Raw genomic sequence first — 25,517 nt, forward strand, 5'->3', positions numbered from 1 at the left:
GCCATCTCTCTAGGTAAAGTGCGGAAAATGCTTGATGACCGGTACTTTCACATGGCCCGCTGGGTGGTAGATGATACCTAGCACAGAAGCATCGGGTGTCACCAGATCTCCAGCACCCTCTCGGATGATGTCCTTCAGCACGCCCCGGTCCCCGGAAATGTCCAGCATCCTCCGACTTAACCTCTGGTACAGAGACTTGCAGGGAGAAACACAAGACCTCAAAGTCCCTCCTGCACGCCGACTCCGGCACCCCCTGCCCATGGTTCCCCAGAGCCCAGCCTCTCACCTGGCCGGAAGCGTTGTCCCCTTGCAGGGCTCCCGGGTTCCACGCGCTGTCCCCCATTGCCACGTGGCCGTGCCCGTGCCGGCGCACACGAACCCTCAGCCCCTAGATCTCCACCTGGCGGTGGCCCAACCACCCCTTTATAACCTGGCCGCCCGCTCCCGCCTCCGGTAGCGTTCCGGTGCCGCGAGGAGGCGCTCGACGCTTCTCACCAACCGCTGCCAACCGCCTTCCGGTGGTGCCTGGTGGACCACGTGAGGCGACGTGCAGCGTGTAATGGGACAGTCGATGGGGAGGTGCGGAGTCTGTTGGGGCACTTGGCGCGAACACGCGCGGCGAGGGGCGGGGGCGGGGGCGGGGGGGTGTAGCCGGGCAGGTGAGAGCATGCGCAGAGCTCACAGGGCACGTGACTGGGACGCCCGGAGCGGAAGCGTGCGGAGCCTGCCTGGGAGACTGGGCAGTGCGGCGCCCGTGTAGACGGAGCGCTCGGTGGGGAGACGTGGATCGGGAGGAGGCAAGACAGGGCGTGTGGGGGGCGCATGGAACGACGCAGGAAGTGGGCCACGCGGGTGGTCGGGACTGGCAGTGGGCTCGGGACTTGGGGGTGGGGGTGGGTTGTGGTGGGACGCAAGGCGGGAGCAAGCTGGGGACGACAGGGTTCCAGAAACCGCCTGCTGCTGGGAGTGTCCGTCCTCACAGGGGTGGGTTACCGCCACTCTTCACTTGGCCTCGTACTTTCCGTGCTGGAGAATTGGAGACGCAGACAGGCCGTTAAAGTCAAACTGCCCCGTTCGTGAGAGAACAAGGCAACGTTGTCCTTCACGTTGCCGTCACTAAAGCCACAGACTCCACACCTACCCCCGGGGTGCAAAACAAGAATGACTCTAGATGCCACCCCCTTCCTCTGTTTCCCTGGGGCTTGCAGCTCTTGCCCACGCCAGGATTTGAGAGGTGGTCCCTCCTAACTGCACTCATCTTGCCTTGACAATTGAATTATTTTTTCAGCTTATATGTTTCCTAAAATGACCCACCCTAAACAAGCCCCCTTTTGTCCCACGTCTTGCTCCTGCTGCAGGTGGCCCCCTGCCTAGTCTTCCCGATTTTTCAAAAAGAGTTGTTGGGGGCCTGGGTGGCTCAGTTGGTTAAGCGTCGACTTCGGGTCAGGTCATGATCTCACAGTTTGTGGGATCCTCGTGTGGGCCTCTGTGGTGACAGCTTAGAGCCTGGAACCTGCTTCGGATTCTGTGTCCCCCTGTGTCTCTGCCCCTCCCCTGCTTGAGCTCTGTCTCTCTTTCTAAAAAATAATCATTAAAAAAAAGTTGCTGCAGAGCCTTTCTCAACTATTTTGTCTACACCTCCTTACCCTCCCTTTTTTCTTCAACCCACTTCAATACCACTTTCCCTGGCTTCATGCCACCTAGACTGCACTTAGTGCCAAATCCCTAAGATAGCCTTTTGTCTTCAGATTACTGGACTCTTGTCAGCATTTGATGAACTTGGTCCCTCTTTAAAGGCTTTCCCCCTTTCTTCTGTATTAGTTTCCTATCATTGTCACAATCAATTACAGAATTAGCTGTTTTGAGCAACAGGTATTTAAAATTTCATCTATTTATTGTAAGTTTTGTAGGTCAGAGTCACCAGCCAGTCTCACTGCACTAAAATCAAGGCCTCAGCCTTTAAAAAAAAAATTGTTTTAAATGTATGTTTATTTTTGAGAGAGAGCATGAGCAGGGGAGGGGCAGAGAGCGAGGGAGACACAGAATCTGAAGTAGGCTTCAGGCCCTGAGCTGGCAGCCCAGAACCCGACATAGGGCCTGACCTCACGAACCATGAGATCATGACCTGAGCCGAAGTAGGCCACTCAACTGACTGAACCACCCAGGTGCCCCAAGGCCTCAGCCTTAACAGGCTCTGGGGAAGAATCCAAAGCTCCTTCATGTTGGTAAACCTAGATCCTTGCAGCACTATACCTGAGGCCCCTACATCCTTGCTGGGTATCAGCCAGGGGGCTACATTTAGCTCATAGAGGCCCCTCTCTTGCCCTTGCTCATGCCCTTTCTATACATCGGAGTTAGCAAGAAGAGCATGCTGCATCTTCTTAGGGTTTGAATCCTCTTGCCTTCTCTTCTGTCTTCTTGATTCTTGCCTGAGAAAGTTCTCTAGTGTTCAGGGGTCAAATGGATCTGCTTCCTGGTCACATAGTCTCCTGATTTTCTTCCTATCTTATCTGGCTGTCTCTGCTCAGGCATCCTACTCTTCTTGACCCCTACACAGTGACAACCTCAGGGCCCTATCCTTGGATCCTTGTGCTTCCCTGTTCTTAAGTTTTTTGTTTTTGAGAGAGAGCGCGAGAGCGAGAGTGAGCAAGCAAGCTGGGAAGGGGTGGTGGGAGGAACAGAGGATCTGACAGAGGATCTGACTCAGGCTTCGTGAGGACAGCAGAGAGCCTGATGCGGGGCTTGAACTCACAAACTGTGAGATCATGACCTGAGCCGAAGGCAGATGCTTAACTGACTGAGCCACCCAGGTGCCCCAGCCTTTCTCAGTTCTAATCCCAGAGAGATCCCAGCCATTGCCACAAATTTAAGTATGTGATGTACTTAAACAGGTGTTATGTTCCCGGCCAGCCTAGAGCCTCCCCTGTGCACCAGGGCTCCAGGCCCCTGTGCCCAATTGCCTTTTTCAGTGGTTCTCAAAGTGTAGCCCCCAGACCAGCAGCGGTGTTGTCTGGAAACTTGTTAAAAATGCAAATTCTTGAGCCCATCCCCATGCTCCTGAATCAGAAACTCAGGCCAGAGCCTAGAAGTCTGTAGTTTCACATGCACCCTAGGTGATACTGTTGTTTGTGGAAGCCCGCAGACCACAGCTACTCAGTTAGTTGCTCCACCTGGATGTCCTCGGGCCTCTGACTCTAGATTTCCCTACCTACCATCTTCCCTTGACCTTTTCTGTATCCGTTTTCACGATCTATCCACTCAGGTGCTAAAGTTCCTTCGATCCATTGTCTACACAGAGGCCAGAGTGGTTTTTTTTTTAATTTTTAATGTTTGTTTATTGTTGAGAGACAGAGAGGAAGCATGAACATGGGAGAGGCAGAGAGAGGGAGACACAGAATCCAAAGCAGGCTCCAGGCTCTGAGCTGTCAGTACAGAGCCTGCCACGGGGCTCGAATTCACAAACCACAAGATCGTGACCTGAGCTGAAGTTGGACACTTAACCGACTGAGCCACTCAGACACCCCCAGAGTGATCTTTTAAAAAATATGTCAGATGATATTCCTTTGCCTTAGAATCCTCCCATAGCTCCTACTGCCCTTGAGATTCAGTCTAAACCTTTGCGCTACTCCGGGGATCTCCCTGCCACCCTTCTGACCTCCTCTCCTGGCCTTCCCTCTCGCTACGCTCCAGCTACTCAGGGGGCCTCTAGCGTATCCCCTAAATACCGAGCTCTTTCTGGCCTCGGAGCCTTTGCCACCCAGTGCCTGGTCAGCCCTCTTGTCGTCTCTCAGGTAGTTGGCATCTTTGTGCCCTTTGGGTCTCAACCATCCGTCCTCAAAGACTCTGTGCTGCCCCTTTCTAACGTGCCCCTCAAACAACCCGTTCCCTCCGGCCTTTTTTCCTCACCACACCGTTTCCTCGCTGCCTCGCATTAAATACGATGATGGTCCTACCCCACTCCTAATATGGTTATATCATAGATTTTGAAAGGAGCATAACCTCATCTATCTTGTTTCCTGATGTCTCCCTAGTGCTTAGCTTGCTGCTCGATACCTATCAAGTGCTCCATAAATGTTTGTTGAATTAATAAATCAAATCAGCTTTCTGCATGCCTGTGCCAGACCTGGGTCTTCCTTGTCCTGGAATAGAGGCCGCCCCTGCGGGCAGGCAGGGCTGCTTAGGTCTCTGGGGGTGGTTGTCTTGCTGGTCTAGAGCTCCTTGGTTCTTTCCTTAGTGTTTGTTTGTTTATGTTTATTTATTTATTTTGAGAGTGAGAATCCCAAGCAGGCTCTGCACTGAGCGCACACAGAGCCTGACTTGGGGCTCGACCTCATGAACCATGAGATCAGAATGTGAGCTGAAATCAGTAGTCGGACGTTCAACTGACTGAGCCACCCAGGTGCCCTCAAGTGCCTTGTTTCTTAACACTCCCAGAGACCCACTCTCATCTCTGTCTTTTTGAATCGATAATTTTTTACCACACTTCCATGATATGCATAGTGTGCTATGACTATAATATTTATTAAGCGTGTAAAGAAATGTCAATGGGGCACCTGGGTGGCTTGTCAGTTAAGTGTCTGACTCCCTGCATCAGGCTCTGTGCTGACAGCATGGAGTCTGCTTGGGATTCTCTCTCTTCCCCTCACTTTCTAGAAGCCCCTCCCCCATTTGCACGTGCATGCTCTCTCAAAATAAGTAAATAAGCTGTTTAAAAAAATTCACTGAACTTTTAAACATTTGAAAGGCTTTGTATAAAAAAGTTCGTAATTCAGTGGTATTGAGTAAACGAAGTAAGACATGAAAGACCATAACCTAGATAATTCTGTTTATTTGAAAGTCAAAACCAGGCTACATTAACCGATGATGACAGAAGTCAGGAGAGTGGCCGTCCTTGTGTGGGGGGGTCTGACTGGGGAGCACATAGCGTCTTCTGGGTGCTGGAAACATTCTGTATATTAATCTTGAGGGTGAGTAAACGTGTGAAATGCATACATTAGGTGTATCATTAAGATGTGTGTACTTTATAGAGATCTTGTCTGAGGAAGTGGAATAAATAAAAATATCTTCTAAAAACAAATTCACGCAGAATGGTGTGAAGGCATGAGTCCACCGTTCAGGTTCTGCAAGGTGTGGCTGGGGGGCTGCTCCTCTGTCTGTCCCCCGCCCCCCTTGCTTCCCCAGAGCGTGGCCAAGGTGAGCACCTGAATGTCGGAATTATCAATGGTGCGGGCTGAAAGGAGGCTGCCTCCTAGGTCTCGTGACGTGGCCCAGTTTCCACCTGATTCTGGGTGACCTTGAGGACACAGGGGGGGTTGCTGGGAAAGGGGCGGAGGAAAAGGGCAGAGACTAAGGGCGGAGCAGGCGGTCAGCTACAATCCCCACATCTCTTAGTGCCCCTGTCCATCCTGGGGAGAAGAGAAGGCTGGGCAGATCCAGAGAACATCTCAGGATTGTGAGAAAGCAGGTAGTTCACGGTGGGTGCTCTCCCTGGGTCTGCGGCCACCTTCTGCCTGGTGCCTCTTCTCTCTCAGTGCCGATCAGTTTGCAGTTTGCACAGGGAGCGGTACGAATTTAGGAGGCCGCCCTCCTAGGTCTCAGACTCTCCAGAAAGGTGTTGTTAAGACAGCTCTAGCATGACCTGGGGTGGGGGATGTGTCTATTGTAAATGCAGATTTCTGGGGCTCACTGAAAGCGTGTGAAGGGCTGACGCAGGAATTCAACAACTGTGCTTTCAGCAGTTGCTAGTTTGAGACCTGATCTGGAAGGTGGGAAGGACCTTTGCTTGTTTTTGCTGTCCAGTTCTGGGTCAGGACAGACACCTTCTGCGGCTGGAGGGCGCATTGTTGGTGTCACTCCAAATGACCCAGCAGATGGGCCCTTCTGTGTTTACCTCCAAATTGGGGTGAAAAATGTAGAATCCTATATCTTGGAGTGATGCCCCCCTCAATTAAGCCCTTTGTTTTAAAGATAGGAAATGGGCACCTGGGTGGCTCAGTCAGTTAAACGTCTGACTTCAGCTCAGGTTGTGATCTCACGATTTGTGGGTTTAAGCCTCCCATTGGGCTCTGTGCTGACAGCTTGGAGCCTGCTTCAGATTCTGTCTGTCTGTCTGTCTCTCTCTCAAAAATAAATAAAAAGAGAATAAAGATAGGAAACAGGCCCAAGGTCATAGGCATTGGGATTGGAATCCAGGACTGGAGCCCCTGAGGCGCTCTGATTTCCAGTGGCACTTGCCAGGGGTTGGGGACCCGGGGCCGAGGGAGCAGGCTTGAGAAAGCTGCTCTGTGCTCCAGCCGGCTCCGTGGATGGCGTGGCAGGCGACCGTGCCCGAGCTGGAGGACCGCCTTCAGTGCCCCATCTGCCTGGAGGTCTTCAAGGAGCCCCTGATGCTGCAGTGCGGCCACTCCTACTGCAAGGGCTGCCTCGTGTCCCTGTCCCGCCACCTGGACTCGGAGCTCCGCTGCCCAGTGTGCCGGCAGGAGGTGGACAGCAGCAGCTCCCCGCCCAACGTCTCCCTGGCGCGGGTGATTGAAGCCCTCCAGCTGCCCGGGGACACGGAAACCAAGGTCTGTGAGCACCACCGGAACCCACTCAGCCTCTTCTGTGAGAGGGACCAGGAGCTCATCTGCGGCCTCTGCGGCCTGCTGGGCTCCCACCAGCACCACCGCGTCACACCTGTCTCCACCGTCTACAGCCGGATGAAGGTGGGCTGCGAGGCTGCTGGAGGGAGGGGGGCAGGGGGGACGCACTCAGAGCCCAGCTCCTGCGCTCTCTGGCGCCCTTGCCTGGCACAGTAGGGTCCCAGGCAGGATGCCAGTGCCATGCAGCCTGGAGCAGCACTCGCAGAGCATGTTCTGAGCAGCTGCAGTCTCCGGGTGCTGGGCACAGCTGACCAGCATGACGGAGAGCCCCCTGTCCAGTGCCAGCCCCTTCCCCTGCTCCGTGTGTCCATGTAGCTCTCATCGCTTTTTGAGTGCTCCCCCAGACTACGCGTGAGGGGAAGCACTTTGTTTCCTTGGGTATGTTCATGCCTAGAGCCATGCCTAGCACATAGGAAAAGCTCAGAATGTATTTGTGGAAACAGTGGATTCCTGCTCTCGTGAACTTTGGCCTCAGATGTAGCACATCACCGTTTAAGATGAATAGTGATGATACCATCTGAGGTTAATATGCTGACCTAAGATTTATGAAGAATGGGGTTTCCATTGTATTTTACAAATGAGGAAACTGAGGCTCAGAGAAGCTAAGGGTCTTACCCAAGGTCATACAGCGTGTCAGCCGCAGAGCTAGGACTCACACTGTGGCCAGTCTTCTTTCCACTGCCAACAGATCAAATAAGGGCAGGAAGGATCCTTGGAAGTGGATTGTTACAGGGCACCTGGCACGGTGTTTGGGAGGAAGGGAGAATAAAGGTAAGGAGTGACAAAATACAGAGACGGGGGGGGGGGGGGGGGGGGGTGCGGAGACCATCAAGATATGAAGGCAGAAGGGTCTCCTGTCACTGTTCTGGGATTGCCTGGCTGAGCGGCCAGCATTTCTTTGCTCTTGGAACCCCGGAGACAAGTATGAGATGCGCACAGGGCCAGCCAGGCCATCCACCAGCCGTCATACCCACGGACATCTGCTCAGTGCTTAACGGGTGCTAGATGTTGTGCGAGAGCAAGAAGTTTGCCCTGTCCCGGGGAGCTCACAGTCTGGGAGTCTGACTGTGGTGGGTTAGGTGCTATTGTCAAGGTTAATTACAGGCAATGGTGAGACCACCTGGAATGTAGCTCCTGCGTGATCTCAGGTGGTCAGGGAGGTTCCCTGGAGGATGCGTACTGCTAAACCAAGACCTGAACCACAAGGAGGACATGGTTAGAAGGTGGGGGAAAGCATTCCATGTATAAAGGCAGTCCTGCAAATGATCAGGAGAGAGGTAAACAGGGGTCAGGTCTTACAATGGCTTATGTGGAATGTGAAGGGATCTGTAGTTTATTCAGAGGACCCTCATGGTGGTGGGGTCTCTGGAGGGTGTGAAGCAGAGTGGTGATGTGGTCCAAACACTGGTGGGGGCCGGGGGTAGTCTGGAGACTGAGGCCAGGGATAAAAGGTTAGGGGTAATTACATATGGGTGGTAATTGAAGCCACGGGAGTGGAGAAGACCCACCAGGAGAGTCTGCAGCATGATCGGGAGGACATGGACGGTGCCCCCAGAGGACCCCAGGGTTTAAAATTTGAGAGAGAACCCCACAAGGGACAGAAAGAATCAGCAGAGGGAACGGGAATACTGGCTGATGGCTTCAGGGCAGAGCATTTTCATGAGAACAAGACCACTTGTGTGAAATGCCTGCTGAGCATGGGAAAGAGTCTGTTAGGTTTAGCAGTAAGAATTGATTCTTTTGGCAAGAGTGGTTTCAGTGGGGTGTGGGAGGAGGGAGCCAGACTGCAGTGCAGTGAGCTCGAATCTGTGTTTTATTAGCCAGGAGAATAGGAGACACACAGGAGCTCACTCATCATTTCTGGCTTGGAGCCGGGGACAGCGTGGGCCCTGGTTTTGGATGTGGGCGTTTGTGATCCCAAGACTCTGCTGTGATGCAAGTCAGTTATGTTGCTTTATTGGATCCCTTTTACGCATGCCTATTTTCCTCCTATTGATTGAGATCTTGAGATTATTTATTTGTGTGTTTCTGTTTCCTCTCACTGTGACCCAGTTGACGGGAAAGAACTTTCCCATCTCTCTCTGCCTCAGGAGACTTACCACTGGATTTCCATTCTCGGGTTGCTGTGAGATCTTCTGATGCCTCCAGAGCAAGACTCTGTGTCCATTTACCCCTAAGCTGGCTTTGTTCTCTACTCAGCTCCTTTCCTGAAAGCCTCTTGCAGCTGATTTCCTCCCCTGCCCACCTAAGTTTATTTATTTTTAGTAATCTCTGTACCCAGTGTGGGCCTTGAACTCACAACCCCGAGATCAGCAGTCACATGCTCTTCCAACTGAGCCAGCAGGGCGCTCCTCTCACTGCTGATTTCTGCTTGGGAACTATCTAAGCCCAACACTGTGCACCCTCCGTGGGCACAAACCAGCTGGGCCCCGCTCAGGTAGTGTAGCCGGATTGGGGGTGTAGGTGGTCCTGGCTGAACCTTTGAGACTCTGTCAGATTTGGGGCCAGGAAAGCCCAGGAGAAGGGAGTTGACTTCAGCCTGGGGAGGCCCAGGCCTGCCAGGGATTGAGTCAGGTCTTCCTAGGGACTGGGGAATCTCCAGGTCTGACCTGGGCCACTGTATGCCACATTGGCCTCCCTTGGGGCCGGCCTTTTTGTTATACTCTTGCCCAAATGCCCACTCATTCTAGATTGAGTTTATGGGGTCAGCCAGCATTCCATTCAGGGAGTCTGACCATTCAGACTGCTCATCGTCCCTCGTGGATGCTGTGTGATGACTTCCAGGTAGTTGTAACAACATTTAGTGTCTGTCTCCACGTCCTGAAGAGGAGTGACGTGCAGATCCTTTTCTGTCCGGGTAATTCCTGCCCTCGGTGTGGAATGTTCTTGAATAATCTTACCTATTTTGGAGTCAAGAGTACCCGGGGAGCCCTTTGCCTGGTTCCACTGGGATGTCCCTGGAAGGGTGAAGCCCAGGGCTGGCACCGAGCAGCTGGAAGGGTGCAGGGGTCAGCTACTCATGAGGCTGTGGTGCGTTGCCTCCAGGAGGAGCTAGCGGCTCTCATCTCTGACCTGAAGCAGGAGCAGAGGAAGGTGGAGGAGCATATCGCCAAGCTGGTGAACAACAGGACCCGGATTGTTGTGAGTGCCTTTTCCCTCTGTCTCCTTAACCCTGGGGCTAGTCACCTTCCCGTTCCTGCAGAGGCCTTTTGTGATCTGTCCTTTACAGAAACCCCTGCCTTCATAGAAAGCCAGGATTCAAAGCATTGCAGGGTCGAGTAGGGAAGGGCGAATCAACTCAGTTGTCAGGACTCTGTCCAAGTTGGCTGTGTCCCTCTTGTCCTTGGGACTGAGCTAACACAGAACCTAAGTACCAGACATAAACAGCTCAAAGTGTGGGCATGACTCTCTTGCTACCCTCCCCCCACCCCCCCCAAGGTCTGCTTGACCTTGACAGTCTGTGTGTTGCCTGCCCAGTACCTTGGAGCAGAGGTGTAGAAAGACCTGAAGCCCTTGGTGGCTTTCTGCTTTTCCTGACTGACAGGCACAGCAGGGCTGCGGGGGTGTGGAGCCCAGGCCCTGCAGGCGGCTGTGAAACAGCAGGAGACCAGTGTCCCCTGGGAGTCCTCCTGTTGTCACCCTGACAGGGAGGCGGCATTACCCCCGTCTGATGGAGGCTGAACTCGGGGTTACACAGGCAGTCTGGCCGTCTGATGTCTGCTCTCCCGGGGCCTTTCAGACTTTTTTCAGTTGTGGAGCCCTGCACTAAAGCGAAATCTTACATGCACATTTAATAGTTAAGACCGGAGAAAGCAGAGCCACTGTGACTGAAATGGGCACTGGGTGCCCCGTCTGTCCCCTGCTGCTCTCCCGCACAGCAACATGGGGGTGCCCAGGCACAGTGTGAACAGGCAGGAGTCAGCGTGCAGCTCAAGTACTAGAACCAGCTCCGGTTGGAAAGGCCCAGGGAGGCCTGAGGTGCCAGGGCCTGAACACAGGGGTTAGCGGGAAGCAGGCAGCTCTGGCCGAGGTTCCCGCCGTGACCAGCCCCTTCTGTCCCAGAACGAATCCGATGTCTTCAGCTGGGTGATCCGCCGTGAGTTCCAGGAGCTGCACCACCTGGTGGATGAGGAGAAGGCCCGCTGCCTGGAGGGGTTGGAGGGCCATACGCGTGGCCTCGTGGCCTCCCTGGACATGCAGCTGGAGCAGGCCAAGGGCACTCAGGAGCGGCTGGTCCAGGCTGAGCACGTGCTCGAGCAGTTCAGTAATGAGAGTCACCACGAGTTCATCCGGGTGAGTGGACAAGGGAGTGTCACCCATGCCTCGGAGGTCCCCGGGGTCCCAAGAGCCTCCTCCATGCCTTAACCCACCTGTCTTGTCTTCCAGAAGTATCACTCCATGGCCTCCAGGTAATAACCATGCAGGGAGCGCTCAGCTTGGATCTGGTGGCTCCTCTCCCCACTTCCTGCCTGCAGCTGCGCCAGTGCCTTGGCAGCAGCTGCCCACCCCTGGCTTTGTACTGAGCCCGGGGAACACAGAGAGGAGTCGTGCCCCTGCCCTTAAGGGTCTCGAAGACTTGTGGGAGGCAGATGGTGAACTCTGGTCGCATCACTGATCCCCGAGGATACTTAAGATTAGAGAAGTTCACACGAACTACAGAGATAACAGGAGGGGGTGACTGAGGGTGGGGGTGGGGGTAGGGGTGGAGGGACTGGTGAAGATGGCCCGCAGGGGAGCAAGCTTAGGGCAGAGGACAGGTGTTGGCCACGTAAGCAGAGTGGGGAAGGGTCATGTGAAAGGCTCAAGTGTGAGGACTTGGGAGAAGTGTGAGCTCAGTATGAATGGGGTAAAGTGTATGCTACAGGGCAGGAGGGGTGGTGAGTGGGAGGGGTGGGTGAGGGCCAGGATGAGGGGCCTCGAATCCTACACCCTGGTTTGTGGGAAGGGATCCATGTTCCAGTCCCAACAAATGAACAGCCGTGCAGTTCTTAGCTTTAGATTCTGATTGTGTTTTCCCGATTTCCTTTGGTTTTCGGGACAGTTGGGTTAGGAGCGTTGGTTTAAGAGAATGGACAGCATAGCTGACTGGGAGCAGGCGTCCGCTCCAGCGGGGGCCAGGGGCCAAGGTCGCCCAATATTAGTGTGCATCAGAGCCACCTGGCGGGCTCGTTAAAGCATCACTGGGCCCTGGTAATTGCTTTCTGACTCAGCAGGTCGGGGGTGGGCCCCCAAGAAATTTGCATTTGTGACAGGCCTCCAGGTTATGCCCTTTGAGGACCGCAGGGCCTCTGAGAGCGGGGTGGAGGGGAGGAAACGGTGGGCATCTTGAGGGCACAGTGTCCTGAGCTGTGCCTGGCTGGTTGGACTCGGCCACGGGTGAAGGGCTGGGGCGCGCGGTGTGCAGCCCAGCCATCACGTCAGACTGTCACCCTCAGAGCAGAGCTGCAGCAGGCCCGGCCTCTGGAAGGCGCCTTCAGCCCCATCTCCTTCAAGCCGGGCCTCCACCAGGCTGACATCAAGCTGACCGTGTGGAAAAGGCTCTTCTGCAAAGTCCTGCCGGGTAAGGCTCCAGCCCGTTTTCTCCCCTGGGGGCTGCTGTGCAGGCTGGGTGGCGGTTTGTCACTCGTGCCAGAGTTTAGGGTGCAGAAGGCTGGAAGCGGTGAGCGTATGTTGGAACCCCAGAGCCGAAGAGCCAACCTGTGATCGGAGTCTGCTTCCTCATCTGTAAAGAGGGAGTACTGAAGCCCACCTTGCTGGGCTGTGTAGTTTATAAACGTCCAAATGTGTGTGCATAGCTTCGTGTTTAATAAACGGTAGCTATCGCCCTGTCAAAAAAAAATAACACGAAGACATTTAATGAATTCCTTTGTTACTAGCACCTACGGGAGATTAGTCGATAAACTGATTTCATCTAAACAAAGACACAAATAGGGTTTATTGTAAAAGAAAAAGGGGAGAGGGGAGAGAAAAAAACCGGATGCTTTCTGGTCCATGAATGTTGTTTGTGTGGTTTTGGTGCTAATTGACGAGTTGGCAGGGAATCCCCAGGTCAGTTGGGCTCCCTCGTCCTTGGATAGGCTGATAGGGTCGTGAAACAATTGCACCTGATAAGGGCTCCCCTGGGGAGTTGAGCTGTGGAGCACACGTGACGGGCTGTCTTCCAGGGCCTTCCGTCTGCAGCGCCATCTTAGGCAAGCAGGTGCGTGCCCTTGCCCCTAACCGGAACGCCCCCTCACAGCTGTCCTGTGCTTTTCCCACCCTTCAGGCATCGTTCATTCATTCAGCAGTCCTGAGGGCTGCCTCTTCTGTGCCCCTTCTCAGAAGGCCCTGGATTCAGGATGAGGCCTTTGCAGGGCCTCTCCGGGGATCTCAGGGCCTCCTCTGGGGCAGGGTCTGCTGCTTTCCGTGTAGCCTGAGAACACCTCTTTGATCTTTCCTAGCCCCGGAGTCCCTCAAGCTGGACCCTGCCACCGCCCACCCGCTCCTGGAACTCTCCAAGGGCAACACAGTGGTGCAGTGTGGGCTCCTGGCCCAGCGGCGAGCCAGCCAGCCCGAGCGCTTTGACTACAGTACTTGCGTCCTGGCCAGCCGGGGCTTCTCCTGCGGCCGTCACTACTGGGAGGTGGCGGTGGGCAGCAAGAGTGACTGGCGCCTGGGGGTCATCAAGGGCACAGCCAGTCGCAAGGGCAAGCTGAGCAAGTCCCCGGAGAACGGCATGTGGCTCATCGGCCTGAAGGAGGGCCGGGTGTACGAGGCCTTCGCTTGCCCTCGGGTGCCCCTGCCTGTGGCCGGCCGCCCCCACCGCATCGGCGTCTACCTGCACTACGAGCACGGGGAGCTCACCTTCTTCGACGCCGACCGGCCCGACGACCTGCGGCCGCTCTACACGTTCCAGGCCGACTTCCAGGGCAAGCTCTACCCCATCCTGGACACGTGCTGGCACGAAAGGGGTGGCAACGCGCTGCCCATGGTGTTGCCCCCGCCCAGCGGGCCTGCCCACCTCCCCCCCACGCAGCCCACCAAGCTGTAGGGCTGCCGTCTGCCCGCCCACGGGCTCTTCCCGGCCGGGGCTCCGCCGACTCCAGTGCGCGGAGAGGATGTGCCTCACCATGTGGGAAGGGCTTCATGCCCGTGTGTTTCTAGAACCGTCTACCGATAGGAAGAAAAGGACCATAATCCCTTCCCCCTCAGCCAGGAGCCTATTTACTCGCCTTTTGCTAGGTTCTTCACCTCCTTATCAGCAGCAGAACGAGGCATGGGTGTCCGCGGGTTAAGATGGGCTCCTCCTAGTCCCTCCTCACGTGCTTTCTGCTTATTCTCTTTACTAAAGGTGGAAACGTTCCCATGCATAATTTCTCCATGACATTGTGAACTTAGGGATAATAAATTTGATGTTCTCTTTAAATGACTTGCAAGTGTTAGCTGCTGTACATACATCCAGCCTGAAGCTCCGGTCTCTGGAAGCCCGTCCAGCCTGCAGTCAGGTCAGATCTTGCTCTGCCCCATGCCGCTCCTCTGTGGTTAGAGTCACATCACTCACTCTTGTCTTCAAAGGCCTCTCTCGACTTCCCTCACCATTAGCTGGGATGGAAATAACACAACTTTGGAGCAGTCGCAAGCAGGGTCTAGACAGGCATGGCCTATCTCTGAAAGCCGCTGGGCCATGGGAGTGGCTCAAAGCTCCCCCTTTCCAGGGGAGAGCCTGCCCCTGGCCACAGCTGGTGGCATCTACTCCGGACCGAGGCTGGGACAGCTGAATTCTCTTCCAAGAGTTTGAAAATTGGAAGAGAGTGTGGTTGGGGCCGAGTCGTCTGAGACCTGGCGCTTTAGAGAGAAGCTCCCCAGCCTTGAGCCGTCGAGGTCCGTGGGGCTGCCCGAGAGACCTCTGTGGGGAACAGCTGTGTCCTGGCACCTTGGCCACACAGGCGAAGGCTTGACCTGCAGCCTGTCTGATCCTCCAGGAACCAGAGAGGATGGAGGCTTGTGAGGCACCGACCCAAGGCCGTCTTCATTGACTTTATCCTTGGGAGATTCAGGAGACCTCACCTCCCAGGCTGATAGGTGTGAGCCTTCCGGCCCCACCTCCCTCCGAGGAGAGCTGTAGACCGTCAAATGGCGTGGCTGCATCTAGAACAGACTTCTCAGCAACAGGAGACCTCCCACGCCCACCCCCAGCCATTGCCGCAGCCTTCCTGTTGAGTACTGTGTGCGACAAGGGCTGTGTGGAGCTGGCACCTTCGGCTAGTCTTCTGCCCATGTAAGTAATGGGCTGTCTGAATCAAATGTTGCTGTTGTATCTTTTAGTGGCCGAATCTGTGGGGCCTTGGCCTTGGCCACTGCATGTTTGACATCTCGCAGACCTGGTTTTTGGTTATAAAGCTCTTCCTTCAATTCCATGACTCAGCTGAAGATTGTCACCCTCTCCACCCATTCTCCCCTCCTCTCTGCCCTGTTCTGGGTCCTGGGAGGCTGGCCCCATGGAACGGGAAACCCTCTGGCTTCCTGTTGGGGTCAGCAGGTGGGAGGGACTGGCAGGAGAGCCCGGGGCAGGAGAAGGAGTTCAGGTACTTATTTCTCTGGCCTCCTGCCTGCCTGGCTGTGGGTTGGCAGCTCTTGTCATCTCAAGATCCCTGGCAGGTGGCACCTTCCTCTGTTGCTCTCCTTGTTCCTTCGGGCCGGGCGGTGAGCAGCTGTCACTAGCCCTGAGTCCTGCACCATCTCTTGTGATTCCCCTGAACTCTGGCCATTCTTTCATAAATACTCCCTTCCTGAAGCTCATCTCGGCCACTGTTGCGCGTTCACCTCTCTGCCCCTGCCAGATGCCGCCAGACGCCATGGCACACTTCTACGCTTAGTTAGTGAATCCCTTCTTTTTGGCCAGAGTTCATGTTTGTGCTTGCAGCCAGAAGATCCACCCAATATGGAAAAGGCAGGGGGAAGAGCAGTGAACTCTTTGTGCGGAGTTGGCATTTTAGCTGGAAAAAAATGGAATACGGGCAGAGGGGAAGAGCTCTGGGGAGTCTAGTCCATGGAGCTGCACCTGGGGAGGGGGTAGAGGCCAGCCCAGGAGGGCCATCGATGCTACTTTAGTGCATGTTAACTTTGTTCTGTAGCAGCGATGGTGGGGGGCTGGGAGGAGGGAGTCTGCCCCGGGAGAAAATACTAGACCGGTGGAAAGGTCAGAGGATGGAACACCAGAACTTAAGGAGCTGCTTAGATGAGGTTGCCAAGGAAACATAGAAATGGTCAGAGATCTGGGGGGTGGGCCAGCACCAAAGGTCACGGAAGCCAAAGCTTTCCAACAGAGAAGGTGTGCCCAATGGTGCCCTGAGACCCAGCCTCAGCAGGGAAAGCCTGAGGAATATTAGGAGGGTCATGGTGGCCTTGGAGGAAGCCACCTCTGTGGACCAGGGTGGGAGACAGACTGCAGGGAACTCAATAGCACGCGAGGAAGGAGTAAAGGCTGATTCTCGTTTTAAGCAGCTTGATGGGTACGGGGAGGAGAGAACTAGATCACGAATTTGAGAGAAGGTGGGATTAAGAGGAGGCATTTTTAGGATAGAGGAGACTTAAAACAGTGTTGGCCTATAGAGACATGTGAGCTAAACATGTAGATTTAAGTTAAGTGGTCACATATTAAGCATTAAAAGGCACAGGTCATCTGGCGTCCAGATCTTGGCTCCTACTACCATTCTCCAGTGAAATGGAACCAAGCTCCCTGGAGAAGTGGCTGCTTCTAGAACTGGGGGAGGAAATACACACGCTGCGCCAGGAAGTGCTCAAAACCAAACGTGTGAAAAGCCCCTGCAATAATGGAGGCCTGTCACGGGGACACGGGAGCCAACGGAAAGCTCTCTCCCAGAGGCCAAAATGGGAAACATTTGAGCAACAAAATCAAGTAGTACAGGTTTCCCTGCGAGCTGAAAGTAGAGTGGGGGCCCCTGGGTGGCGCGGTCAGTTAAGTGGCTGACTTCAGCTCAGGCCATGATCTCATGGTTTGAGTTCGAGTTCACGGCACTGACAGTGTGGAGCCTGCCTAGGGTTTTCTCTCTACCCTCCCCCACTCTCTTGTGCTCTCTCTAAAGAATAAATAACTTAAAAAAAAAGTAGAGTGTTTCTATGAAATCTCTCATTGGCTAAAATGCAGTAAAGTGAGAAACAATTACCATGACTTTTATGGAAACATTTTTTTAGTGTTTCCAGACCTAAAAAATGAACTGCTCTTAAACTTTTCTTACCTTAGGATACATCTTCTTTTCTTTTTTTTTTTTTGAAAGACAGACAGTGGGGCAGGGAAGGGCAGGGGCAGAGGGGAGAGAACCTCAAGCAGGCTTCACGCCCAGTGCAGAGCCTGATGCGGTCCGGATGCGGGTCTCCATTGACCTGAGCTGAGATCAAGAGTCGGACACTTAACCGACGGAGCCACCCAGGTGCCCCTACCTTAGGATACATCTTGCAAACACAGCTGATCAAGGTACAACCCAGATGCTCACAGACACAGTTCTGAGCTGCGGAAGCTTGATGCTGAGATGTGGGATAACTGGGGGAGGAGCGGCACCCCTCTCCCTGCTTGGGGTGCTCGCTGCAAAACAACCCCGATTCTATTTTTTCACGTCTCCCTTTTTCATAAAAGTGAACACCCTCCTAGGTGACCTTCAGTCAATGAAAACAGGTACTAACGTAGGTCTTTTGTAAAAGTGAAGCAGTGTAATTTATGTAAACTTTCAAAAAGTGGGGGTTACCTCTACTGGGTTACAACTCAAAGTAGAATATCCATGAGTTCATGCTGATGAACGATTAACTAAATCTGGGAGAAGAGACCGTTCTGCAGAAGGATTCCAAATACTTTCTGTAGCTACTCTGCGCTCAAGGACAAAATAACTCCCTACTCCTGAAGGGCAGGCTGGGCACAGTGACTTCTTTTCAGAAGGAACAAAGTGATAAGAGTAGTTTACAGTGGAGAAACTTGAAAAACACTACCTTAGCCAGATGATCAAGGTGAACATCAACGGTGAATAATATCATGTGATTCTGTGTGTGTGCCCTTGGTGAGCTCTGAGGAGAATGGCACTTGGTCTTCCTCCCAAAACCCCGGAACCCCAGTCTGATCATGAGAGAAAAAAAAAAACCCTCAGGTAAATCCCAGTTAAGGGACATTCTACAAAACACCAGGGCTCCTCAAAACTATCAAGGTCATCAAAAACCAGGAATGTCTGAGAAACTGTCATAGCCAAGAGTTGCCTATGGAGACATGACTAAATGTAATGTGGTATCCTGGCACTTAAACACAGAAGATGTATATTAGGTAAAAAAAAATTAAGAATTGGAGGCAACTATGGGTTTTATTAAGGAAATCTGTATCAAATATGGACCTCATTAATATTGTACTTTTAACCACCCCCACCCTGAAGGAGGGGGGTTGGGATTTAGGATGGGTCAACTCTGGCACAGCTGACTGCCCAGTTGTCTACGTCAATTTGTGCTCAATTCATTCACTCCTTCAACAGACATATTAGGTCCTTATTGTGAGAAAAACACTGGCTTAGGAGGTAGGGATAGATGAGTCAAACAGGATTTGCCCTCATGAAGCCAGCTAGAGAATAAATCATAGCTACACATGGAATAAGTGCTATGAAAAAATAAAATAGATGATGTCATTTGATCCGGTGGAAGTCCACTAAAAGATCACTTATTAACCAACTTAGAGCCACAGGAGTGAGTTAAACCTTTAAACAACTCCGCGATTTTAATGTAGATGAGAGTCAACCCTCTTTAAAAATGCTTGCTGACAAGCTGCTGACAGTACAGAGAATATACAGGCAGAATATTCTGGTCCATGATACTTGAGATACACACACACTGGATGTATTCACTCAACTTCATATGCTTAATATGTACCAGTAACCGCATGAGGGCGGGGGACAAAGAGGCAAATACTGCAGAATCCTTGTTCTCCTAAAGTTCAGGCTGGGGAACTTTCCTGTAAATCAATCATTACGATGCACGAAAAGTTAGCCATTTGTTAACAAAGAGCTCTTCCTCACATCATGTGCCAAACTGAATTCTAAATGGATTAAAGATTTAAGTATGAAGAAATGAAGCCGTGATTTCTCTATTGTAAAGGTGTGAAGGGATTTCCAAGCATGACACCAAAGGCAGAAACCATAGAAGTTCGTAAAAAGTGAAAACACATAGTTTTATAAATGTCATAAGCCACATTGATAGTGGTCCAAAACAACTATAAACCACACTAAAACGCAACAATAGACTGAAAAAATACACCTAAGACGAGCTATATATGGTCAATATACAAAGGACTCTACGGTATGGTAGAAGAGTGACCAAAAGACATCAACGTGTTACCGTAACAGATTACAAAAGACCACTAAACATAGGAAAATAGTCAACCTCAGGGAAATTAAAACAGCAGTAAAATTCCATTGGTTATGAGATCTGCAAAGATTGGAGGAGAAGCGCGAAGAGCTGCGAGAGAGTGGGGAAACCCGCCTCCAGGGCTCGGCCTCACACGCCGGGGAGCCTCGGACGGGCTCTGAAGCTTCCGGGTCGGAACTTCCGTGCTCTTTGACTCCGGAAGTGCAGGCGGGCGGGGCGGAGGCGGGCACGTTTTGCGACAGGGCCGTAAAGGCGCGCGGAGCGGAGCATGGCGGTCTACGCGACGGCGGCGGCCGTGCTGGCGGGCGTGGAGAGCCGGCGGGGTTCCATCAAGAGTCTGGTGTACGCCAGCAGCTTCCAGGTAGCGGGCTTCGGGGTTCGGGCCGGCGAGGGGAGCCCGCGCGCGGGAGGGGCGGCCCTGCCTCAGCCTGTCCTCTCGGCCACGAGCAGAACGTGAAGCAGCTGTACGCGCTGGTCTGCGAGACCCAGCGCTACTCCTCCGTGCTGGACGCCGTGATCGCCAGCGCCGGCCTCCTCCGCGCCGAGAAGAAACTGCGGCCGCACCTGGCCAAGGTAGCGGGGCCAGGGGGGCGGGGCGGGGCTGGGCGCCCCGTCGGGACCCGGTAGCAGCGCCGGACGGACGGTCCACGGTGTGACTTCGGCAGGTCGCCCCTCCTTAACGAGGATGCGCACCCTTTAGCCGGGTTATTATTGGAGGTGGGACGCAGTGCTTTAACTTCGAGCGGAGTGCAAGATACAGGAAGAACGAAAGTGCAAAATAGCCGTAGCAGGGACTCTGGCTGAAACAAAAGGATGCTGTTGACAAGGTGGAAGGTCGGGACCCAGAGCCCTGCTGAGCAGCCCTGGGGAGTGGGTTCGGGACTGGGCTCAGCCGTAAATCCGTTATGATCCCGGGGCGGGACACCTCCCTTGCAGCTGTTGCCGTCTCCATGGGAGATTTACTTAGCGCTTCCAACACTCTGGAGTTCCAAGACCTTCGTGTTTTAGGGTTTTAATTCCCCCCTCTCTTTCCTCGTCCCCAGGTACTGGTGTATGAGTTGTTGATGGGAAAGGGCTTTAAAGGTGGCGGTGGGGGCCGATGGAAACCTTTGCTGGACCGGCACCGGGCAAGGCTGAAGGCTGAGCTGGCGCGGCTCAAGGTGCATCGAGGTGTGAGCAAGAACGAGGACCTGCTGCAGGTGGAATCCAAACCCGGTCCAGGTGAGCTGGAAGGAGTCGCGGGGAGGAGGCTAGCTCGCAGGCGCCCGGAGGAGGGGGCGCCGGGCCTGCGCACTCACCGCCCACCGCGTGCCAGCCTCGCAGGTGCCTCGGTTTGTGCGGGTGAACACCCTGAAGAGCTGCCCTGATGACGCCGTCGATTACTTCAAGAGACAAGGTTTCTCCTATCAGGGTCGGGCTTCCAGGTGAGCCGAGAACCTGGCCTGGCTGCCTTCTTCCAGGGGAGGTGTCTGGGGTGGGGGTGGGTCCCTGGGAAGAGAGGGGAGGGGGAGGGGTGGTTGTGACTACACCCCCGTTTTCTTGAAGTTTCCTCGCAGTTTCTTCGTCCCCTTCCCAGGCCTGTCTTCCCTTCCCGTTCCTTAAACATGGATTCTTGTGGTTCCATCCTGCGTCCCTCTAACGTATCCCTCAATTTCTGGAACTCTAACTCCTGCTTCTCGCCTGATGATTTGTGTCTCCCGGTCTAGACTTTTCTCATATGCCTGCCGTCAGGCTCATATCAGTGTCAGACAGACCCCGCAGTCACAGCGTGTGTCCAACTAAATTCATCTCTCTGAACATTGCGGCTTTTTGTTTTTAACCGCTAAATCCTGTTTACTAAAAATTCAGTATTTAAGAGAAAGCCTTCCAAAGCATTGTGCTTAAATACACACTTGGTTTATTTTGCAGTGTTTTCCCCCCTCTGAGGTATAAACACATAACATTAGTTTCGGGTGGATGGCTAATGACGTTATGTGTGTGTGCATTGCAGAAGAAATGCTACAAGAAATCTAGTTAACATTTGTTACCACACACAGTTACAGAAAGTTTTTCTCCCGATGAGAACCTGGAAGATCTCTTTGCATGTTTCAGATATGCAGTAGTGTATTTATTACAGTCACCATGCTGTATATTAGACCCCCAAGACTTCAAGTAGAAATTTGTACCTTGACCCTTTTTGCAACCCCTCCCCCGACAGCCACAAATCTGTTCTCTGTATTTATGAGTTGGTTGGTTGGTTTTGTTTTCGTTTTTTAAGAGAGATTCCACCTAATAGAACATACAGCGTTTGTCGTTCTCTGATTTGTTGCACTAAGCAGAATACCTTCAGGGTCCACCCATATGGTCGGAAATAGCAAGATTTTATTCTCTCAGGGGGACCTGAAGAATCCTGTGTATACACGTGTGTAGGTGCACATGTGCACGTATATAGTTACATATTTTTTGTTCTCTATTAGGTGACACTTGGATCATATCTTGGCTTTTATAAACAGCCCTGCAGTAAACAGGGTTCAGATATCTTTCTGAAGTAGTGTTTTCATTTTCTTAGGATAAATACCTAGAAATGGGATTGCTGGATCACATGGTAGTTCTGTTTTTAATTTTTTGATGCACCTCCCTAGTGTTTTCCACAGTGGCTGCGCGGTTACCTTTCCCTCCAGGGGTGACGAGCGCGCCCCTTTCTCCACGTCCTCACCAGCCCTTGTTATCTCTGACCTTTTTGGGAGTAGCCATCCTCACAGGCGTAAGGTGGTATCTCGTGGCTTTCGTTTCCATTTCCTCGATGACTAGTGATGTTCATGTTTTCATGTACTTTTTGGCCACCAATCTGTCTCAGTACTGTGTCCCTGTCTTAAGGCTTTGTCCTTGGGGCGGCCTCTGGTGGAGAAGGCAAGTGGGAATGCCCATCCCAACGGTCGGGAAAGAGGTGAGGCACCTCTGATTGTTGGGGTCCAGCTCGCGGGTCAACTGGTGGTCATGTCCTTTGGGTGACCTGCCTCCACACCGACCCTGTGACTGTTCCCTGCAGTGTGCCCTGAGCGGCCAGCAAGGGTCTTGCTCGCACGGAGAGGGCTCCTTTGGGAGCTGCACTGGAGGCGGAGGTCACGGCAACAGCCCAGGCACGTGCAGACGAGGACGGATTTAGGGAGGGATCCCCCCACTCAGTGCTAACTTCTTCCTCCAGGAACCCAGGTTCCAAACCATGGATTTCTTAAAATCCCCCAGGCTGGAGGTCAGTTCACTCAGGGCATTTCCTAGTGTCCTTAGGGGTTGTTAGTAAAGACGGTACCTTAGCAGACTCCTGAGGTACAAACAGAACGTTCCTTCTGGCGAATCACACAGGTGCTTCCTTGTGAGGCAGTGATAATGCCTGAGGTCATCCTGTGAGCGGCGTTCCAGTGCTCTGTCAGGACAGGCTTTACTGGCTGCCGTTCACGCCGCGCTGGGCGAATTTCGCAAGGGCTTCTGTGTGTGCTAGAATGTCTTCCAGTCCCATGGATGGGACAGAGGGCTTGGCCAACCGATCATATCCTCACAGATGACAGAATGTGACCATCTGGCCTTGGCAAGAGGGAGGCTGGCAGCTTTAGTTTCTTGACCAGGTTGCACACAACATGCATGTGGGGGGGGTAGAGATGGGACGGGGTCGGGGGGGAGGCGGCATGTGCCAGACCGGGTCCCCCTCCTCCCCTCTTCCAGGGATGTGTGTGCCCACCCAGGTGTGGTGCCTTTCTGCAGGTGCAGCTTACCCCAGGGCAGCGGGATCCCTGGGGAGACGGGGCAGCTCTCCCCCCAGGGGTGGGACGTCCTAGTGCAGATGTCAGTGGGTGACTCCTTTCCTAGGCATGGCAGAGCGTGGCGTGCTCCACGGAAGGGGGCGGCAGCTGTTTCCTTTATGGTGTCTGCTGTCTCGCAGGGTCCCCCGTCTGGCATCCAGGGCAGCAGGCCCTGCTGGTGGATCATCCGGATGTATTAATGGCAGGGACGGTGCCGAGTTCTCCCGGCCGCAGCGGCTTTCTGTTAGTGACGTAATCTGCTTTGGCGTCCCTCTCTCCTGGCCGCGGTCCTGCTGCTGGCAGGTTATACGGGTGAAGGACCTTCCCTTCAGTGTCCTCATCTGCCCTGGCTTGCACATCACCACCTTTGAAATGTGGCCCCGGTTACTGTCTGGTCGATGAGACCATCTCGACACGTTTCTCGGCTTTTTCAGTCTCCAACGGTGGCGGCCAGGAAAGCTCGGGTCGGGCCGGATGTGTGACGCGCACACTGCAAACCGAGGCGTAGTGAGAGCCGTCGCTGGGAGGGAAGGGCCGGTGTAGTCAGTTCCGCAGATCCTTACCGGAGGGGAATTCGGGATCACGGCCGCAGGCTCCTTTGGCTTGGGCGTTATTTAGGACACACTGGATGTGCTCTTACAAATGAGCTGAGTCACCGGTCTCCAGGACGCTCTGACGTCCTGGGCAGCCGACCGTCCACCTGGGGGCGACGCTGGGTCTGCTTCCTCTGCACCGAGGGCCGAACCGCCTTGGGACGGTCAGCTGCTAGGGCTGCTCCCCGACGGAGGGCATCCGCCTCTCGGCCGCCAGGGGGCGTCCGTGCCTCTGGAGCCGGGTGTGAACAGCGACGCCTGCCTTAGACTCTTGCAGGGGGACCGCAGGTCTTTTTACACATGCTGATGCCACAGGGGCTTATTCGCGATCCACCCCTCAGCTCGCCTTTGTCCAGGCCGCAGGGGCAATGACCTTGGAGCAGCGCACTGTCCGTGCGGAGGGTTAAGGGCCGGGGCTGCGGATCACCAGTCACGGTGCTCTCTGCACCGCTGCTTCCGGCAACGCTCTGCCTGGAGGAGCGCGGGGCGCAGCGTCAGAAGCTGTTGCTCTCTGCGGGGAGGATGTGTGCTTTCTGCCTCCTTCCGGAGCTGAGACCCAAGTCCCAGGGGCCTTCTTCCTTACTGTATTTCTGCCGTCGCGCCCACCCCACGCCTTTCCGAGTCAGTACCTTCAACTCCAATGGCAGCCCTGCTTGGACACGCCAAGGGCTTTAATCCGTTCCACTGGTATTTTTTCCTTTTCAGAGGCGGCCCGCTCTCTGATCCCCATTCACACACCTGCGCTTTCTTTACCAGGTGGCTTAAGGGACATGGGCACTGTGCCTGGTGGGGGGACTAGGAGCCCTTCAGACTCCAAAAACCCCTGCAGATTCTCTCACATGCCATCCATGTTCTCAGGGGCTGGATAAACGTGCACTCTGTCAGTCACAGCATCTGGGCAACGCAGGTCTTACCTGACCAAATGATTCCCCAAACCTTGCAGCAGTGCCTGGGCCTGGAATGTTCTGTGGGTTCACCTCCCAGCCTCTCACAGACCTCCAACAAAGCCTGCGGGATGTCTTGCCACAGAGGCAGGTCCGCACGGTGAACGTTACCGCGGTAATGGGCCAGGCCTATCTTATGGGTGTCTGGCTGCGATGGCGTGACATGGCGGGGCTGTGCGGGGGACCTTGGGGGAGCCCTGGAGAGGCCCTTCATTGGGGCGCCTGGGTAGCTCCTTCAGGTAAGTGTCCAACTCTTGATTTTGACTCAGGCCATGATCTCCTGGTTCGAAGGGCCCTGGCTGTCCCTGGCCAGGAGCTTTTGGCTCTTCTGTCAGCCCCACTGGGCTGCTGGGAGGACTGTGGGCAGGGCACGCAGCGCCCACGTGGTGCAGCTCTTAGGTAGCCCATCCGGCCTCCCCGTGCAGTTTGTGTCGTGTGACAGTCCCTCTTCTCGGGCGGAGCAGGCTTACCGGTTCCCAGCTGTGTTTCCCCTCAGCACCCGTGTGAGGGACCCTCAGGCGGAATTCAGCATAGGAGGTTGGAAGGGTTCAGCCATGGAGGATGTCCGTGCTGGGTGTGGTCTCGCGTCCTGGAGGGAAGGGGGAGGCCCCCAGCTTGCAGTGTCCGGGGACTTTCTTGACCGAAATTGTTCAGGTTTTGAGGCTTCCCACGGCCTGACCTCTCTGTTCAGGTGGGGTCCCTGCAGCGATGAGGTCCAATCACATTTGCTTCCAGTTTCCTTTCTCCAGACCTTTAGGGTCTGTTGGGACAGCCTTTTTGGCTTTCTGAGGCCCCTCTCGGGCCCGGGGCTTCCCCACAGCCCACACCCGTTCCCGGGGCACCTCAGTTCCCCTGGATCAGCAGCACATCGCCCAGCATCCTAAACATTCTGTCGCACAGGTGGGCCCAGGGTGGACACTGGCTTCCCGCACCGGGTGCTGGGGGTGGCCTGGAGGATGTCGGCTTTTGTTCCTGCCACCGTGTGGACTGATGAGAGCCTTCAAAGTCAGGTGCGGGTGGCCCCTCTCGTTCCCAGCGCCCTAAGAATTTGGAGTGATCCAGCCTCTAAGGAAGTAAGTAGCTGGAACTTCCTGAGCGCCAGGCAAGCGCAGTCTGGGAAGAGCCCCCCCCCCCCCCCCCCCCCCCCCCCCCCCCCCCCCCCCCCCCCCC

At 54.3% G+C, this 25,517-nt stretch overlaps 3 protein-coding genes across 6 annotated transcripts in view; 2 read left to right on the forward strand and 1 right to left on the reverse strand.

Annotated features, from left to right (window-relative positions):
- The window catches only part of FKBP6 (FKBP prolyl isomerase 6), a 33,363-nt gene extending 32,962 nt beyond the window's left edge, over positions 1-401 (reverse strand). The window contains exons 1-2 of the mRNA XM_029948696.1: positions 287-401; positions 78-195 (exon numbers count right to left, since the gene is read on the reverse strand). Of these exons, the coding sequence (XP_029804556.1) occupies positions 78-195; positions 287-343 (175 nt within the window). The 5' untranslated portion in view covers positions 344-401. The remainder of the gene's footprint in view (positions 1-77; positions 196-286) is intronic.
- Positions 402-6,301: 5,900 nt separating this feature from the next.
- TRIM50 (tripartite motif containing 50) lies at positions 6,302-15,037 on the forward strand. Of its 3 annotated transcripts, none has more exons than XM_029948073.1 (6): positions 6,302-6,704; positions 9,687-9,782; positions 10,704-10,934; positions 11,028-11,050; positions 12,077-12,201; positions 13,082-15,037. In XM_029948073.1, the coding sequence occupies exons 1-6, from the start codon at positions 6,306-6,308 to the stop codon at positions 13,669-13,671; spliced, it is 1,464 nt and encodes a 487-aa protein (XP_029803933.1). In that variant the 5' UTR covers positions 6,302-6,305; the 3' UTR covers positions 13,672-15,037. The 3 variants fall into 3 exon arrangements, with proteins under 3 accessions (XP_029803933.1, XP_029803934.1, XP_029803935.1); XM_029948074.1 differs by having other exon boundaries at positions 11,031-11,050; XM_029948075.1 differs by having other exon boundaries at positions 9,720-9,782.
- A 4,232-nt stretch (positions 15,038-19,269) lies between these two features.
- NSUN5 (NOP2/Sun RNA methyltransferase 5) overlaps positions 19,270-25,517 on the forward strand; it is an 11,113-nt gene continuing 4,865 nt past the window's right edge. For both annotated transcript variants that reach the window (XM_029949963.1, XM_029949964.1), the window contains exons 1-4: positions 19,270-19,395; positions 19,485-19,607; positions 20,078-20,255; positions 20,350-20,458. In XM_029949963.1, the coding sequence (XP_029805823.1) occupies positions 19,303-19,395; positions 19,485-19,607; positions 20,078-20,255; positions 20,350-20,458 (503 nt within the window). In that variant the 5' untranslated portion in view covers positions 19,270-19,302. The remainder of the gene's footprint in view (positions 19,396-19,484; positions 19,608-20,077; positions 20,256-20,349; positions 20,459-25,517) is intronic.

The sequence above is a fragment of the Suricata suricatta genome, chromosome 8 (assembly GCF_006229205.1).
Source record: "Suricata suricatta isolate VVHF042 chromosome 8, meerkat_22Aug2017_6uvM2_HiC, whole genome shotgun sequence".
NCBI classification, from domain to species: Eukaryota; Metazoa; Chordata; class Mammalia; order Carnivora; family Herpestidae; genus Suricata; species Suricata suricatta.